General features: G+C 54.8%; 1 protein-coding gene across 1 annotated transcript in view; it reads left to right on the top strand.

The window, feature by feature from the left end:
- Positions 1-17,259, top strand: part of JDP2 (Jun dimerization protein 2) — a 42,672-nt gene extending 25,413 nt beyond the window's left edge. The window contains exons 5-6 of the mRNA XM_004698720.2: positions 11,087-11,191; positions 16,273-17,259. Coding sequence (XP_004698777.2) covers positions 11,087-11,191; positions 16,273-16,458 — 291 coding nt within the window. The 3' untranslated portion in view covers positions 16,459-17,259. The remainder of the gene's footprint in view (positions 1-11,086; positions 11,192-16,272) is intronic.
- The last annotated feature ends 224 nt before the right edge of the window (positions 17,260-17,483 follow it).

Below are 17,483 nucleotides of genomic sequence, written 5' to 3'. Positions count from 1 at the left end.
TCCCGTGGCTGGCTGGTTCCGCCCACAGATGTGTTTTTCTTGGTTCACACAAGGTTCTTTCCAAAATGGAATTAGTTGCCCACATTAAAAACTGGACGATAGCTGCTTTTAATTCCTCTTTTCTGCTTGTCTTGAGAACTTGGAAGGCCCAACAGCCCTGGGGTGAGTGTCAGTCCCTGGGGTCTAAGTTACTTGCTTGACCTGTGGGAGTGGGTCTGCAGCTCAGCCGGGGACTGGCCATTGGTCTCGAGTGTTCTCTCAGCTCTGCCCGCTGCTCACGGACCCAGCCAGAACCTCAGAGCTGAGGTCCAGACCTTGGCCATGGGCAGGGAGAAGGGGGCAGAGGACAGGCTGTCTCCAACAGCTCTGCCCCAGGGGAGATGACGGTGGCAGGGGCCTGACCCCTGCAGGCTGCCGGGGTTTCATCAGTGTTGGTCACTAGCCTCTGGAATTTCCTCACGCCTCCCTCTGGGGGTCCAGCCAGCTGAGATCTCGCCCTGCTTTCTGTGTGTGTGTGTGTGTGTGTGTGTGTGTGTGTGTGTGTGTTGGGGTGAGGCGACAGGGGAGCAGGGGGGGAAGGACCACAGCCCCTTGCTCCAGGCAGCCATGTTCTGGTGGGGGAATGACTGGTATGCTTGGCATTCGCCTATTTACTTCCCAGGGTGCTTGTGGGTCTCTGGTGTTGAAATGTGGCTTGCTGCTCTGGACAGGAAAACACAGTGCTCTTGCTCTGGGCCCACTCCCTGGCACCTCGAAGGCCCTGAAACACCCAGCCTGCTCCCCCTTCTCCCTGGCCTCCTTTCACTGCGTGGACAGCAGTCGCCCCCCACTGGCACGTGGAAGGAAGGAGGGATGCTGGCGTTTACAGATGCGTTCCAGGATCTGGGCAGGAACTTTGTCTTTTTCTGCTAGCCTGTGCAGCAAGGTTCATTGCCTTCCTGTGACATGGGAGGAAGGGAGGTGCAGAGAGGCCAAGCGACTTGTCCAAGGACACACAGCCACAGCCAGTCCACCGCAAAGTTCCTGGGGAATTCAGGTCTCTAAGCGCCAAAGCCCATTCTGTCCCCCAGCTTCTCTGTGCCCATGGCCGTTGTCTGAGAGAAAACCCTTCCTTCCTTTTCCTTCCTTTCTTCCTTCCTTTCATGGCCTAGCTGACTCACTCTGGTTCCCCCGCTTTCTCCGGGGTTCTTCTCTCTTACTGCTTTGCTCATCTGAGAATTTCCGTATTTGCAGTGCTTTTGGTTGAAAAGTGCCAATTCTATTGCTCATTCTATTTGTGGGCCCCTCAAGATGGATTTTTTAAGCTGCTTAGGAAAAGTCAGAGTTCAAAATCACGTCTGGGATCCTGTTGCCACTGCGTGTGGAAACTGACACCAGGGCAATGTGTGAGCCAGTCCTTCGTGGCTAAGTGCTCGGGGACGAACTGAAAGGTTGGCAGTTTGAGTCCACCCAGCAGCAAGGCCTGGCCATCTGCGAGAAGAGGATGCCACCGAGGGTCTTGGACAGCCACCCCCAGTGGAGCTGGGGACACACCATGATTCGGAATTGCCTCCACAGCAGTTGGCGTGGGTTGTTTGGGGGTCGTGTTTGGGGTGGAAGAAGGAATGAGCTTGCTGATCTAAGGAGTCACTCTTCACCCCATTCTGTGCCACGCTCAATTCCAGGGGCTGGGGATTGTGAAGGAGCTAAATCAAGGTCTGCCACTCTGGTGGCACAGTGGGTTACACATGGGGGGCTAACCACAAGGTCAGCAGTTTGAACCCAGCAGCTGCTCCCCGGGGAAAGATGAGTTATAGCCTTGGATAAACAAAAGAACAGTTCTACCCTGTCTCAGAGTCACTCGCAGTCGGAATCGACTCGATGGCAGTGAGGTTGGGTTTGAGTCGTGGGAGATCGACAACTGGCAGGCAAATGCATAAGGAGCAGGGAAGTGCAGTGCGTGACGTGGACCTGTACGGGAACTAGCAGGGAGGTGAGCGGGAGAGGGTGCGTTCTTTGACCTCCAGCTGGCCAGCAAAGGCTTCTCCGAGCCCCCAAGGACAAGACGTCCCAGCAGAGGGAATAGGAAGTGCAAAGCCGGGGACAGGGAAGAGGTTCACATGGTGAAGCAGGTGGTCCTGTTGGAATGGAGGGTTGGAGAAGAGGGGTGCAATGGAAGCTTAGCGAGGTGGGGAGGGGGGCAGATTAGCTCAACCCTGTGGACCCCTCCAGAGAGCTGGGAGTTTGTTCCGAGGGTGCTGGTAGTTATTGGAGGGTCTAGGCAGAGAAGAGGCATGAGCGGCCTTTGGGAGAAAGCTCTGGCCAGCTGTTGGCTTCCATAAAGACTACAGCCAAGAAAACCCCATGGGGCAGCAGGACTCTGTCCCGTGGGGTATGCACTCAATGACATCCAGTTACAACACGGCCGTTGTGGGTGTGTGTGAGAGAGGTGTGGGTTGTGGTGGCCGGAATGGGCAAGGGGAGCACACGGAGGCTGCTGCTGTCATCCAGGGCAGAGGTGGTGGGGACATGGACCAGGGTGGATGTGCGGCTGCCCTGAGAGGGATCATGGCTCCCTGCTCAACTGACTGCCGGAGAGGAAAGTTGGCGTTCAGAGTGACTCCCGGATGTGTTCTGCTTGAATGACTAGGTAGACCAGAGGTTCTCAATCTCCTGATTGAGAACTTGCATACAGTTCCTCATGTGGTGGTGACCCCCAACCATAACATTATTTTTGTTGCTACTTCATCACTGTCATTTTGCTACTGGGATGCATCAGACGACCCCTGTGAAAGGGTCATGTGACCCCCAAAGGGGCCGCGACCCACAGATTGAGAACTGCTGAAGTAGATGGTGCTGCTGTTTCCGGAAATGAGGACAAGGAGGAGTTCCGGTGTTTGAGTGGTTACGCACTGGGATGCGACCTGCAACGTCAGCGGTTCCGAACCACCAGCTGCTCTGTGGGATAAAGAGGGTGCTTTCTAACCGCCCCCTAAAGAGTTACAGTCTCGGAAACTCACAGAGGCAGCTCTACGCTGTCTCAGAGGGTCTCTGAGTCAGCACCCACTCCGTGGCAGAGTTTGGGTTGGGGGAGGACTATCTGAAGAAGAGAAACTTCCACAGCCCGCTGATGGCTCCCAGAGCCTGTGAATCACCTGGAGATCTTATTAAAATGCAGATTTGGACTCAAGAGGTCTGGCATGGGCGGCTGACCCTCTGCATTCCTAACAAGCGTCCAGGTGAGGCTGATGCTGCTGGTTGGTTGTGTTGTGAAGGGCTGGAGCACTTAGCCTGGCTCAATCACACCAAGTGTGATCATGATCCCAGCAGGAATTAACTCTCAGTCCCTCCTGCCTGCCAACCTGCCAGGGCTACTACAGTGGATTAGCTAGTGAGGAGAGTGGCATATAAGTAAACCCATGAATGGCGTATTCTCATTTGCCCATCTGATCCGTTTCCACCCCACCTCTGCTGTGTCCAGGAGGACAAGCTCCATGGACTACATTTCCCAGGATCCCTTGCAATCTGGCTTCCGGTTGGACTTGGCCAAGCAGGGGCAGCCGCAGATGGAGTGAGAGTTTGGGGCACTGGATCCCTTTGCCCTGGATCCCTTCCTGCTGGTCCCTGGTTGGGCAGTGGCTGTGTTCCTCTGCTGAAGGCCACATTGCCTGTTTGGTGTCCCTGTCCCATGGCTACCACTACAGTTCCTTGCAGGTTCCATCAATTGCTCATGGCACCTGGTCCGCTCATGGCTGGTCTCTGGAGTCCTTCCACGGCTCGTGCATCGTCCCTCATTCAACTCTTGAGGGGCTCCTTGGAATGAACCTTCAATTTCTGCAGAGGTCCCGAATCCAGGGTTTTTGAAACCCACTGTGGGGGTCCACCGGGATCTACAACCAACACCCTTGGTTCACAGCTGTCACTCAGGGGCCCCTCCGCCTCGCCGCTGCCACTTTCTCAGCAGTGTGAGTGGTGTTGTTTAAGAAGCCTTTGTCTTGTGCATTGGGTGAAGGTTCACAGAGCGGACCCACCATCAGCTTCACCGTCCACAGTTTGCACATTTGGGTTCATCTCATTTGTTGCCAACCCCTGCCCCCTCCCCTCCGGCCAACAGTGTGTGTCCCACTTCCTCCTGTGCTTCCTCCTCTTCTCCTCGCCCTTCAGGCTTTGTCCTTGGGTACATGCTGCCCTTTCATCTTAAGTGGTTGATTGTTCTAACATGGAGGGGAGTTCAGTTCCAGCCCTGAAGGGTAAGGGCCAAATTCTGGGGTCCCCCCCAGCCTCTCTGACCAATAAGCATGGTCTCACTGGTGATTCTGAGTTCTCGCCTGCATGTTTCTCCCACTCTGTCCAGAACCCTCTAATGTGGTCCTTTGTGCAGCTGGCTGTGGTGGCCTGGGCACCACCTAGTTCCTCTGGTCTCCGGGTGGTGGAGGCTGAGCTTGGTGTGGGCCCAGAGTCCGTTGGACTCATTGTTTTCACGTGTCTGTTGATTTTTATTCACTCTTCTGTCCTCTGGCCAGGGGAGAGACCAGTAGTTGCACCTTAGTTTATTTTTTAAAAACCAGTTTTATTGGGGCCTGATCCACAAACCACGTGATGCAATAGTTCATGCATATCAGGAAGAGCTGTATAATTGTTGCCACAATTAATTGCACCTGAGAAGGCTGCTTAAGCCCCCTGTCTTTTAAGACCCCTGTCTCTACTCACCAAAGGAGGATGCAGAACGTTGTCTTCTCTGCGAACTCTGCCAGGCCCATTGACCTGGGTGTCCCCCAGCAGTCCCTCAACTACTGCTCCTCTAGTATCGCGTGGCGTCGCTTGACCTCATGAGAGTGGAACCTTGGGGTCCCAGGACAGAAGCCCTTTCAGAACCCCTCCAGGCCAGAAGAGGAATTTCCAGGACAGATTCGGGTGCACACATCCTGGTCCCCCAGGCCGGGATGTGTGGTTGGACTTCGCTGGTCGTTTCTCCCTCTGCGTGTGCTTCCTGACTGTCCGCCTCGTCTGTCTGTCCCTCTGTTCGGCCTGGGCCCATGGTTCACTGAGGCCCTCTTCATCATGCTGTGCTCTCCGTCCTGCCCCCGTCTCTCTCCCTTGCTGTCTCTTGTCCTTCCTGTCTTGTCTTGCGGTCTGTCTGCACCTCTCCCTCTCGGATCTGTCACTGGAAGACAGGCAAGAGGTCCAGCTCACACCTGTTAAGGAGATGCTTTGGGGCAGACCCTGTGTTTGAACTGGCCTGGGAGTGCGGACCCCCTTAAATGTGTGCGCGGGCATCTCCCGGCCTCCCCTGCTCCTGGCCCTGCTTCTCCCTCAGCCACGCCTTCATCTCTTTATCTCTGAGATGCCCTTGCTGTGGCTGAGTGTCTCTTTCTCTGTGTCCTGTGGTCTCTGGCCTGGACACATCTTCATATAACAGCAGCCCCATCTTTCTACTCCATGAGTACCTGGCTGAGGTGGGCTGGCCTGACCCAGCACCCCAGTCTGATTTCAAGTTTCCAGGAGAGTGTGGGGCTCCACCTTGATCTGTCAGCAGGGGCTTAGGAACGGGCTTACCAAGGAGGGGCTGGTCTTATTCAATGTGATAGGCTCCCCTCCCTGACAGACAGACGGAGGGTGCTCTCAGACCTTCCCAGTGATTTAGGGTAAGGGTGGGCAGAGCCAGAACTCAGTATAAGGACAAGGCAAGATGCTCCCCTCTGTCCCCTCAGCCCCCACCGCACAGTTCTGCCGGTGTGCTAAGCATCAGGTTGCCTCCCCCTCCTATATCCTGGCCCTTCCAGCTGTGGCTATGGGGAAGCCCAGCAGCTGTACTCAGTCCTGGGTTTAGACGTCGTCGGTGCACGTGTGTGCTGGTCTCACTCTCTGCTGTCTTTCAGCCTCCTGTGGCCAAATGATTTCCAGAACTCAGGAAGCATCTAGAGAGGGGATGCAGCGGCTTGGATTTGGGGGGTGGGAAAAAAGAGACTCCAAAGGTTTAGAGCAGGACAGGCCCAGGCGGAAGGAAGGTGTGGGGACCTCTCGGGGAGCAGAGAGGGTGGCGGGTCACAAGAGTCTGTCTGCCCGAAGCTCTGCAGTTCCAGGGGAGTGGGTGTGGCCATGGCTCTTGGGAACATTTTCTGGTTTGTGGGGAGATTGGTAAGGTGCAGGAGAGACTTGGGATGGTGGTGGCTGTGGACCTGGGGCCTTTAGGATGAACATGCGGTCGCCTGCTTGTCTCAGTGTCTGCTCAGGCCTCAGACAGAGCTGCCTTCTCGTCTGGGCCCTGGGCCTCTGAATCGGAATTGGAGCTTCCTCTGCTGAGGTTAGCCTCTGACAGCCCAAGACGGGTGCCACCTGTTGTGGCACCTTTGTGGCTTGGTGGCCTGAGTTGAGAGCTAGTGAAGACCTGGTGCAGTTAGGTGACCATGACCAAGCTTTGCATCAGACAGACCGACATAAGGACCATCCTCCTCAGCAGAGAAGGCTCCTTAGGAAAGCTGGCAGGAAGGGCTAATGCGTAGGCCAGGAACAACATTCGAACTTAAAGAATCCAAGCCAGAGGCCTTTGTCCTTCTAGGCATTCCACTAGGTGCCCCGGGGAGTCCCTCCTAAGTGCCACATTCCATACCAGGCACCCGGTATGCTCAGGTTCCCCATCCTCCAACTGAGCAGCAAAGACAGACACCCTGGTAAACAGAACTTGGGTGGGAGGCAGTAGAGACTCCCAAAGGGGCTCTTCCTAGGGCCTCTGCAGCATAGAGAAAGCAGTCTGTCCCACCTGCAAGTCAGAGGGGGCTTCCCAGAGGAGGTGATATTTGCTCTTGAGGCTTGAGCAGGAGTTTGCCAACTGGGAAAGGAAGGTCGTTTCTGCTTAGAGAAAGTGGCTAGGTACAGGGAGGCATGCAGTAAGGGATTGAAGAATGGGCAGGCTGAGGCCAGGGAGGGTGTGGGTGCCAGCCCCTGAAGTGAGCTTCAGCCTGGCCTCATTCGGCTCTTGAAATTCCTCCCAGCTCTGAGCCTCTTTGTGCCCGGAACACTCCAGTGGTCGCATGAGGTCTGGTACAGCAGTGGAGGTCAGGAGCTAGGTTCTGGAGGATGGAAGGGTGTCTTCTGGGCCAGCGCCACCCTCCCAGAGCCCGGGCTTGCTGGGAGGTGCTGGGGCCCCCGTGCGAAGCCGTGCCCAGGTTGCACACATCACCTTGGCAGTTTGTGGGCAAACCCCCTGGGCCGAGGGGAGATTGCACGGCCAGCCACTTCCTCCAGTTCCTTCCCTCCACCCCGGCCGTCACGGTTACCTCGGCCCCGTTGGGGTAAGGCTGAGGTGAGGTGACGCAGAATGCATGTTGCCCAGGGCTCTGTTTCCCCAGATGCAAGTCAGCCAGAGTAGCTGTCACTTCTGGTTTGCGTTCAAAGGAGGCGAGGGGCAGGGTGGTGCTCGGGCAGAGGCGTGTTGACAAGCTGCCTCTCCAGCCAGACGAGCAGTCTGTTGGGAGCACGTCAGGGAGTAGCTTGGAGGAGGTGGCAGAGAAGAGGAGGCCTGCCTTGCCAGGGGCTGTGTCCATGGCCTCGCGCCTGGGCCCTCTGTCCGGAGCTCCTAGAGCATGCTGGGAGTCCGTGCAGTGAAGCTGTTTGTGTTCATGGCCTAAAGCCCATTTGGCTGAGAAGTCTTGTTCCAGGCCCCAGGCCACACAGTCATTCCCCAGGTCCCAGAAGAGAGAGAACGGGCAGGCTCAGGGCAGGCCAGAGACTTTCCTAGTGGCCTCTGACTCTAGGTTGTCCTTGGCCCAGCTGGCCAGGTGTGTCCTCCAGATTTTCCTGGGAGGGAATGGACAGTAGGAGGCACCACATCAAAGCAATCCTGGTGCCCTGGGGCCAAGGGGTCCTCATGTCCGAAGCAGGAAGCTCTGAACCTTTAGGCTAGGAAGCTGAGCCTGAAGCCCGTCTCTACCATTTCCAAGTCATATAGCTAATTGGCCCTGGGCAGAGGGGGCCCTTGAGCCTCCATCATACCATCTGTAAAATGGGACACAATCTTGTTAGGCCCCTCAGAATCGGTTCCAAACTCAGCGGCCCTGTGTGCAATGGGATGCAGCCCTGCGCCCAGTCCTGCGCTGCCCTCCTCATTTCCAGGTCGGAGCCCACTGTGGCCACCACTGTGACAGTCCGTCTCCTGGAGGCTCGTCCTCTTCTTTGCTGACCCTCTCCTCTACCAAGCCCTCCCAAGACATGTCCAAAAGGCAGGGGCAAGGTCTTGTCATCTCTGCATCTGGGGAGCATTCAGACGGGGCTTCCCCCAAGACAGATGTGTTGGCTTTGCTAACACCATACTTCACAGGCAACCAGTTTCCCCTCCCCTTCCTGATGTCCCGTCAAGCTTCCAGGTGAAGATGAGGCCCTGGAACACCCTTCGGCTTGGATCAGGCACACCTTAGTCCTCAACATGACATCTTTGCTTTTAACACTTTGGTCTCTGGCAGCAGCTTGCCCAGTGGGGTACAGGACAAGCAGGTGTTAAACCATCCATGGAAAAACAGAAGTCGAAGAGAATGAAAGGCTTTCCCCTCCCACACAGACTTTTGAGGCCCTCTCCCCCCTCCGGGGCGTAATCGCACCTTCATCATAAGGTTGTGAGGATTAAAGAATAGGTATGTGAAGTCTTTCGGGAAATAGGCAATGAAGGGGCAGCTACTAGTGTTGGTCCCTATTAATGAGACCCTGACTGCAGCTCTGGTTCAGAGTCAGGGTTGCTGTCTGCCTCGAGCCCTGTGCTCCTTTCCGAGATCCATCTCCATGGGCTCAACCTGACAAAGACAACGTGAAAGGTTAGATGGGCACCTTAGCGGGCAGTGAGTTTTATGAATGGAGGAGGAACCGTGTTTGGTGGGGGGAGAATGGATGCATCGCTTGAAGAATATTATCAACATCCTGGAATTGTCCACATAGAAATTGTCTAAGTGGAATCTGTTCTGCTTTGTATGCCGGGCTTTTGAAAGTTAGTGGATTAAACCCCATAGGCATCCTTCGCCTCTCTCTCCATTGATTTTAGTTCACTTGTTGTTCCCTTGTCCCTGGGTTGGTCCTCCCCCCACCTGCCTTTATTTCTCTGTTGTTTTTGTCTCCGAATTGTTTATCTCACTTCTCTTATCTTTTAAAAAAATCATTTTATTAGGGGCTCATACAACTCTTATCACAATCCATACACACATCAATTGTGTAAAGCGCGTTTGTACATTCATTGCCCTCATCATTCTCAAAACATTTTCTCTCCACTTAAACCCCGGCATTAGGTCCTCATTTTTCCCTCACTTCTCTTATCTAGATAAACATGCAGAGCCATTAATAAGCACAAAAACCAGGCTAACCCAAACAAAATAACAAAGACAGTCAAAACCAACAAAACAATAACAACAAAAACAAAATAACAACAAAGTCACTGACAAAATTGGAAAAGCCCATAAACAGTTCAAGGTCTGTTTGTTGGCCTTAACTCCATGCCTCCCCACACCCCCATTCACCTTGGGTATGATTTTATTCTGGGTTTTAGATGCCTGATACCTGATCCCATCGACACCTCATGATCACACAGGCTGTTGTGCTTCTTCCACATGGGCTTTGTTGCTTCTCAGCTAGATGGCCACTTGCTTACCTTCAAGCCTTTAAGATCCCAGACGCTATATCTTTTGATAGCCGGGCACCGTCAGCTTTCTTCACCAATTGGACATCCCCTCACAGAGGGGTCACAGGGAAGAGATGCACCAGTCAGGGTGCAGTATAGCACTGATGAAACACACAACTTTCCTCTAGTTCTTCGGTGCTTCCTTCACCCCACTATCACAACCTCAATTCTACCTTACAAATCAGATTAGACCAGAACATGCACACTGCTACAGATAAGAACCTGAAACACAGGGAATTCAGGATAGCTATATCCCTCAGTGCCAACATTATCGTAGATATACCAGGAGGATTAGGGGAGCATGGGAGGGAAAAGGGGAATTGATACCATTGGCAAGGATCAATCTAGAACCCCTTTCCAGGGAGACAAACAACAGAAAAGTGAGTGAGGGGCGACAGAGGATGATGTAAGATATGAAAATAATAATAGTCTATAACTTATCAAGGGTTCATGAGGGAGGGAAGTTGGGGGAGGGAGGGGAAGAAATGGGGAGCTGATATCAGGGGCTCAAATGGGAAGAGAATGCTTTGAAAATGATGATGGCGGCATATGTGCAAATGTGCTCGACACACTGGATGAATGTATGGATTGTGCTAAGAGCTGTAAGAGCCCCCAATGAAAATATTTAATTAAAAAAAGGTTAGTGGAAATGCAGAGTGAAAAAATATATAATGGAATGTTTCCAGCAATGTTTTGAAGCCCACTCTCACATTCTCAACGAGGACACAAAGCAATTACAAAACAAAAAGGCAGCGTTGAAGGACTGAGTTTCTCCTGCCTATGTAATGCGCGGGATTTCACACAGGGCGGATTCCCTGGTGTGTCCTGGGTGCACCCTGCCTGGCGGTGAACCGGAGGCCGTGGCTAGCATCCCATGCAGGGCACTTTCGGGAGCCCCTGGGACATCCTGGGGGCAGAATGTGCAGACTCAGGGAGCCACGGGATGGGAAGCCGCCAAAGGAGAGAGCGCTCAGAGTTTGGAGGGAGTGAGAAGGAGGGATGCTGATGGGGAGGGAGAGAGGGGCGGGTGCCGGCATGCCAGCAAGAGAAAAGGGTGCGAACTTGAAGTTTATGCCCAGGCCCAAGGCATTTTTAAAGCAAGTGCCTGGTAGCTACTGGCCTGGACAGTTGTGCCCAGAGGGCTGGTGGGGTGCGGGCAGGCAGGAAGAGAAAACAGGGCCCCACTGCCCAAGCCTCCCCATTCCAGCCCCCGTCTATGGGAGTAGAAGCTGGGCCCTGGCTTCCTAAGACTCCGCCCCCTGGTGTGCCCTCCTTCTCAGAGGGAGCGGACCTGTGGACTGATTTGGGAAACAGTGCCATCTTCTGAGTCAGGAGCCAGTGGAGGGCAGACAGTGGGTGTACTCAGAGGGGCGGGAAGAGCTCACCATCTGTCTGTGAGTCTGTCTGTGTGTCAGGAGGGCCCTGACCGGTGGCTCTTTGCGCTCACAGCTCGATGAGGAAGAGGAGCGAAGGAAAAGACGCCGGGAGAAGAACAAGGTGGCCGCTGCCCGGTGCAGGAACAAGAAGAAGGAGCGGACGGAGTTTCTGCAGCGGGTGAGCCTGGCAGCTGGTGGAGGGGTTGGGGTGGGGGTAGTACCTGTAATGCTTGTGGCCTGTGCACTTCTGGACTGGGAGACATCATCAGGTGGCTGAGGAAGCAGTGTCCCTACTGGCATCTCTGCCCCACTCAGCCCTCCATCACCAAGCGAGGCAGGGCTGGTCCCCTGCCAGGTCCCCAAAAGTTCCAGAGGAGGTGCTGTTGCCCTTACAAGCCTTCAAGTCCTTTTGCACAACCGAGCAAAGCACTGGGCCCAGCCCTGGGCCAGTTGTGACGATTGAGCCCGTTGTTGTGGCCACTGTGTCCATCCATCTGTGGAAGGTCTTTTCACTGACACCCCCCCCACTTTACCAAGCATGAATGTCCATTTCCAGAGGGATTGGTCTCTCCTGACAGCATGTCTAAAGCAACAAAGTCTTAACCATCTTTGCTTCTCAGGAGCGTTTTTTGGCTGCACCTCTTCCAAGGGGGTCTCATCTGTCCTTATGACAGCCCATGTGCTGTCAGTCTTCTGTGCTGACACATTTCAGACACATCTTCCTTCTTCTCCGGCCTCTTCCTTATTCAGTGTCCAGCTCTCATGCCTATGAGGTCTTTGGAAGCCCCATGGCTTGGGACGGGTGCACCTCAGTCCTTGAAGGGACAGACTAACTCTTCAATATTGTCAAGAGGCAGGAGGAGCCACAGCCCCCTTGACTGAGTCCCACAGCCACCCACATTGGCACCCTGGTGGATCAGTTGCCGTGTTGGTTGCTAGTGAAGCCGGAGGACGGGACATGCCAGTCGGCAGTGGGCCAGTTAGTACTTTGTGTGCAGAGAACGGCTCCTTCTCTTAGGGGGCTCTTCCCATCCTGCATCCTATGTGCCCGCCCCTCGGCCCCTCTGACAACGACCCCAAGCTCCTTGGTGCTCCTCCTGGAGCCCCAAGGTCAGTTTCACATACTCAGGTCCTTCAGCAAACAGTTGCTTGTCTGCCGGCCGCTCAGGGCGGCTCCCTGTCCTCCCCTGGCAGGCACCAAGCAAGGCGTCCCTTCTCTCTCTCCCAGTCCTGTCTCTGCGGCCTCCTCTGCGTCACAAAACAGGGGCTCGGCAGTGAAGGAACGTGACTGGAAGCCAATTAGTCATTAGTCTAGACCTGTCATCTCCAGTCCCCCCAAGTGCCCCTCCACCACCTGTGTTATTACTAAAAAAGAACAGTGTCAATATATAATCACGACATAACCCAGTCCAACCTGATCCTGTAGGATGGACTAGAACTGCTCCGTGTTTGGAAATCTTTACAGGAACAGAGGCTGCATCTTTCTCCATCAGAGCTGCTCACCTGGTGGCTAAGCAGCCCAGTGAATAAGCCCCTGGGCTCCTTCACATAATGAATGGGTCAGGCACGTGTCTATAGTCTTTACTAGTCTCAGTGGCTGGCATTGGTAAAACTGGATGCACCTCGGAGCGCTATATACATAGTCTGTTTTATTCTCCATAACCCGATGAGGTGGATATCTTTGTTATTCGACAGATTGTGAAATTGAGGTGAAACAGTGTGGTCAAGTAACATGTCCAGGATCTCTTAGCCATTGGGTGGTAGGAGTGAGGTTCAAGTCTGGGCCTAACTTCAAAGCCTGAGACCTTGGCACTCTGCTATACTGACTCTCATCCATTCATTCATTGACCCAACAAGTCCAGCTCTGTGCTAGATGCACTGGGGCACGAGATTGACTAAGAGGTCCCCCCTCAGGCTCACAAGGAGCAGAGGGTGATCCTTCAGCCACAGGTGCAATCAGTGCAGATACCTGTGTGCTGTGAGCCACCAGGGCCAGGGAATAGCTGTTCTTAAATAGCAGGAGTTAAATGAGAGCTGGGAGACCCCCTGGAAGAGATGTACCACGCCAGGATGGAGGTCTTCCAGAAGTTTCTAAGAGACGGGCTTCACGGGGGCCCTTGAAGATGGCGTATCGTGTGGCTGGTTTCCTGGAAGAACGGTGCAAGCATGGCAGGGAATGGAGCCGGCCCACAGCAGATTCGCCCTCTGGGCCTTCGTCAGCCAGGAAGCAGGCCAGGTGCGCCCAGGTGGACACTTCCTTAGCAGCCAGCAGGCAGAGGAATGGCAGTGGCTGCTTGTCCCACTCCAGGCGCACCCTGTGTGCCGGGCAATTTACATGTCTCCTTTCATCCTACAAAAGTCCAATGAGATGATAGGACTCGTCTCCATCTTCGAGATGGGTCCAAAGCTCAGAGAGGCCACACGGCGAGTCAGTGGACTGCAGACTTGCGCCCCCGGGGGACAGCAGATGTGAGATAGCGTTGTGGCTGAGGGGTGCAGGATGGCCCAGGGAGCTGGGAGCAGCCTGGCCAGGGCAAGGAAGAGTTGCTTCAATTGAGACTGAAAGGAGCCACCAGAGCTACTAAGGTGAAGGGCAGGGGTGGAGGGGCCACCAGGAACAGCTGTGGCAAAGGCTCAAGGCACCGGAAGGGCCGAAACAAACATTGGTGTGGCCACAGCTGCGTGTTGGAGGGGCTGGATGGAGAAGGTGGGCAGGGCCCTGATAGGTAGACCGTACATGCTGCTGCACTGCCTGCGACAGTCCCAGCCTGTGCCTGTTGTCCGGATGATCTATCCTTCTCCCAAGTGTCCCCATGAGCGTGATGAACTATAAGGTCACAAAGCCATAGCCTGGGGCCTGGACTGAGCTACAAAGGGGGAGCAGGGAGGGCAGTTCTGTGGCTGGTGAGAGAAGGGGGCAGCTAAGGAGACAAAAGGCAATGTGTCACCTCAAGGTGGGGAGGTGCTGGAAGGGAGATGTGGGCGGGTCTGTCTGGGCCCTAGGCCATCTCTCCCCCTGCCTTTCACCTCTCCTGTTCCTCTCTGGTTTTGGAAAGCAAAGGCCAAGGTGAGGTTTAGGGCCCCTGGCAGCAGTCAAACACCCCGCAGACTGGCTATGTGAGGAGGGTATTCTTTAAGAGTGACATTTACAGGGTGCCAGGGTACAAAGGAGATATCTCAGAGGGAGCTTGGAACAGTGGGTGGAAAAATGGGATGAAAGATAATGGGGTTTTCCCACCAGCTTTTTGAAGGCCCCCCACCCCTACCCCCCATCTGCTGTTGAGTAGATGCTGATGTCTGGAGACCCTCGTGTGTCAGCGTGACGTGACGCTCCATGGCGTTCTCAATGGCTGGGACCTTCAGGCATTAGATGGCCAGGCCTTTCTTCTGAGGGACCCCTGGGTAGAATCAACCCCCCAGCCGCTCAGTGAGCAGTCAAGTGGCTCCTTTAAATGCAAAGAAACCCTCATGCTTAAAGTCCCATTGGTCAATCTCATTTTCTGGGGGGAAGCTGAGGCCCAGAGAGGGAAAGAGCCTTGGTAGGTCACACACCCTGTGCTTTTTTTTCTGTTTAGCAGGGTCAAGTAGCAAACAGAGATGCAAGCCGATCAATCCCCTTCCTCGTCAACGTGAACACCCTAGCCCGTGGTCCGCAGCACATGGCAAAGCAGAGGGCCCTGGTGGCGTAGTGGTTACAGGTTGGGCTGCTAACCTCAAGGCCAGAAGGCCAGCAGTTCAAACTACCAGCCGCTCCGCAGGACCGAGCTTTCTACTCTCATAAAGACTTACAGCAGCGGTTCTCAGCCTGTGGGTCCCGACTCTCTGGGCGTCGAATGACCCTTTCACAGGGGTCGCCCGATTCATCACAGTAGCAAAATGACAGTGATGAAGTAGCAATGAAAATAATTTTATGGTTGGGGGGTCACCACCACATGAGGAACTGTCTTAAAGGGTCGCGGCATGAGGAAGGTTGAGAACCACTGCCTTACAGGCGTGGTAACTCACAGAGGGCAGTTCTACCCTTTCCTATAGGGTCAGTCACAATGAGTTAGAATCACCTCGATGGCAGTGGGTTTGGGTTGCTTGAGCTAGTAGAGAAATGTCTACCACTCGGACAACTGAGGCTCAAAACAGATTCTTCCGTACGTGTACGTACGCAAGAAAGAAATACCCACATTGTAGCACCAACCAGTGCCTCTTTGAGACTCAAAACAGATTCCAGCAGATCGTTCAGACTCTTATATTACGATGTGCCCTCGCGGTTGAAAATCAACAAAGCATAATGCCATTCTGCCCCCAAGCCCCTACTGCCATTGAGTGGAACCGCTCCTCCTAGCGACACCTCTCCAGGATCTCTGAGGCTGTAAATCCTATGGGAACAGACAGCCTCATCTTTCTCCCTTGGAGCGGCCGGTGGGTTTGAACCACTGACCTTGCAGTTAGCAGTCCAAGACTTATCTGGCTGATCCTAAAAGAGAAAACAAAGTGCCCCACAACTACCATCCAGACTGAGGATCCCGCTTATTGCAGACAGGGCTGTGCACGGACCGAGCCGTACCAATGTCAATGACTGTTACCTGTTGGAAGGAGGGCCCCTGAGCCTCTCTCCTCAGCACTGCTCCATGCTGCGAGAGCTGATCTGGCCTTCCCGCCCCACACCAGGCCTGGCTGTTAGCCCTCGCAGAGGTCTCAAACCCAGGCGGGTGCACAGAGAGTTTTTTTCTAAGCACAGTCTTGCCACCTGGATTTCATCTTGATGTCCATGGGAGCAGTGTTGGCGGTGCATCGGCCTCTGAATCCTTCCCGGTTCCCTGGGCCGCTCACACTTAGAACTCATGCTCGAAGCCACGCCATAGCCAGGAAGCAGGTGTTTTCAGGAGGATTATGTGCCCTCACTCGGCTTGGTGAACCCACAACCCCAGGGCTCACACATCAGAGCGCTTGCTTCCTGTGACCTCCCTGTGCCTGCTCACTACCACATGGCCTCCATCCTCCTCCCAGCCTTTGACCCTCAGGCAAAGGCCACAGGAGCAGGGGTGGGGCATTTCCAAGGAGCAAGGGGTGGCTGGGGTGGACCAAGAGAGCTGGGAGCCAGGGAGATAAGCAGGCTGGCCACGGATGTGACCCAAGCTTGTGCCACCAGTGACCCAAGTGACAGGCCCGCAGAAGGTCAGCTCTCCTGGGCTCCATGACAGGTGCAGTGGCCAGAGCCCACCCTTGCCTGGTGGCGCTTAAAGCCCTGTCTCTGTTTGCACACAGGAGTCCGAGCGACTGGAGCTCATGAACGCGGAGCTGAAGACGCAGATCGAGGAGCTGAAGCAGGAGCGGCAGCAGCTCATCCTGATGCTGAACCGGCACCGGCCCACCTGCATCGTGCGCACCGACAGCGTCAAGACCCCCGAGTCCGAAGGCAATCCGCTGCTGGAGCAGCTAGAGAAGAAGTGACCATGGCTGGGAGGAGCGAAGGTGGCGGACGAGGAGGGGTCCACGGGCCCTCCCTGGATGGGGACGCTCGCTACGAGGAGGCCCAGCGCAGCCAGCATCGGCGAGCTCTTGGGTGAGACTCAGATCAGCCGACGAGCAGGAAGGCAGGCTGAGGACCCAGGGGGACCAAGCACTGAGACCAAAGTCAAGCCACCACGGGGGGCTGTCCTGCCTGGGACCTGGCTTGGAGGAGGCAGGAATGGAGGGACGCCCTGCCGGGCACATCTCTGGTCTCTCTATTGCCAGGGCACCCACCCAGGGCATCTCTGAGCTGCCAGGAAAAGCCATGGGTCAGAACCAAAAGGCGGCTGAGGCTGGGACTGAGTACAGCTGTCTCATGCCTGCCCCAGCCTGCCCCTGCCCCTGCCACCACTGAGCTGGGCTGAGGCGGGGGACCCCCGGCTGCACCGCCGGTTCCGCCTCTGCCTGGGCACCCCCACCCCACCCCCCACCGACCCTGCTGGAGTTTGCTGCGGGCACTAGGCGCAGGCGCCCTTCCGAAGCACATACTCACTCGAATGTTTACAGATTGGCTGTCCTGGCAGTGCTTTTAACTGCACATGGTTTTTATACTTTCTGGTTTTGTTTTGTTTTGTTTTGTAATATTTTTTACCAAAAAAAAAAAAAGATTTTATACAAGCACTATATATATGGATTTCTATAATCACTCGATGTGATACAGTATAAATATGCTATGGTTTGTTTGTTATGAACAGCTACCCACCAGTTAAGCTGTTGTGTGTAGTCCTAAGTACTGTAGTCTCTAAGGGGTGGGTGGGAGGGGTGGGCAGCCTGGCAGGGCAGGGGGAAGGGAGGGGGCGGTGCATTTCCATCCTTGTAAACCCTTCATAGTACTCAGTCTTGTATCTCTCAGTAAACGCTACTCTTACTTACCCCGCTCGCTGCCTCTTGTGATGTCTGCCTGGGAAACGGGATACCCAGGGAAAACGGGGATGCCTGGGGGATATGGGTGGGTGCCAGGCATA

This window comes from Echinops telfairi, unplaced genomic scaffold, assembly GCF_000313985.2.
Source record: "Echinops telfairi isolate 266 unplaced genomic scaffold, ASM31398v2 ScPeMD7_18;HRSCAF=68, whole genome shotgun sequence".
Classification (NCBI taxonomy): domain Eukaryota; kingdom Metazoa; phylum Chordata; class Mammalia; order Afrosoricida; family Tenrecidae; genus Echinops; species Echinops telfairi.
This window is presented reverse-complemented; position numbering and strand designations above follow the sequence as displayed.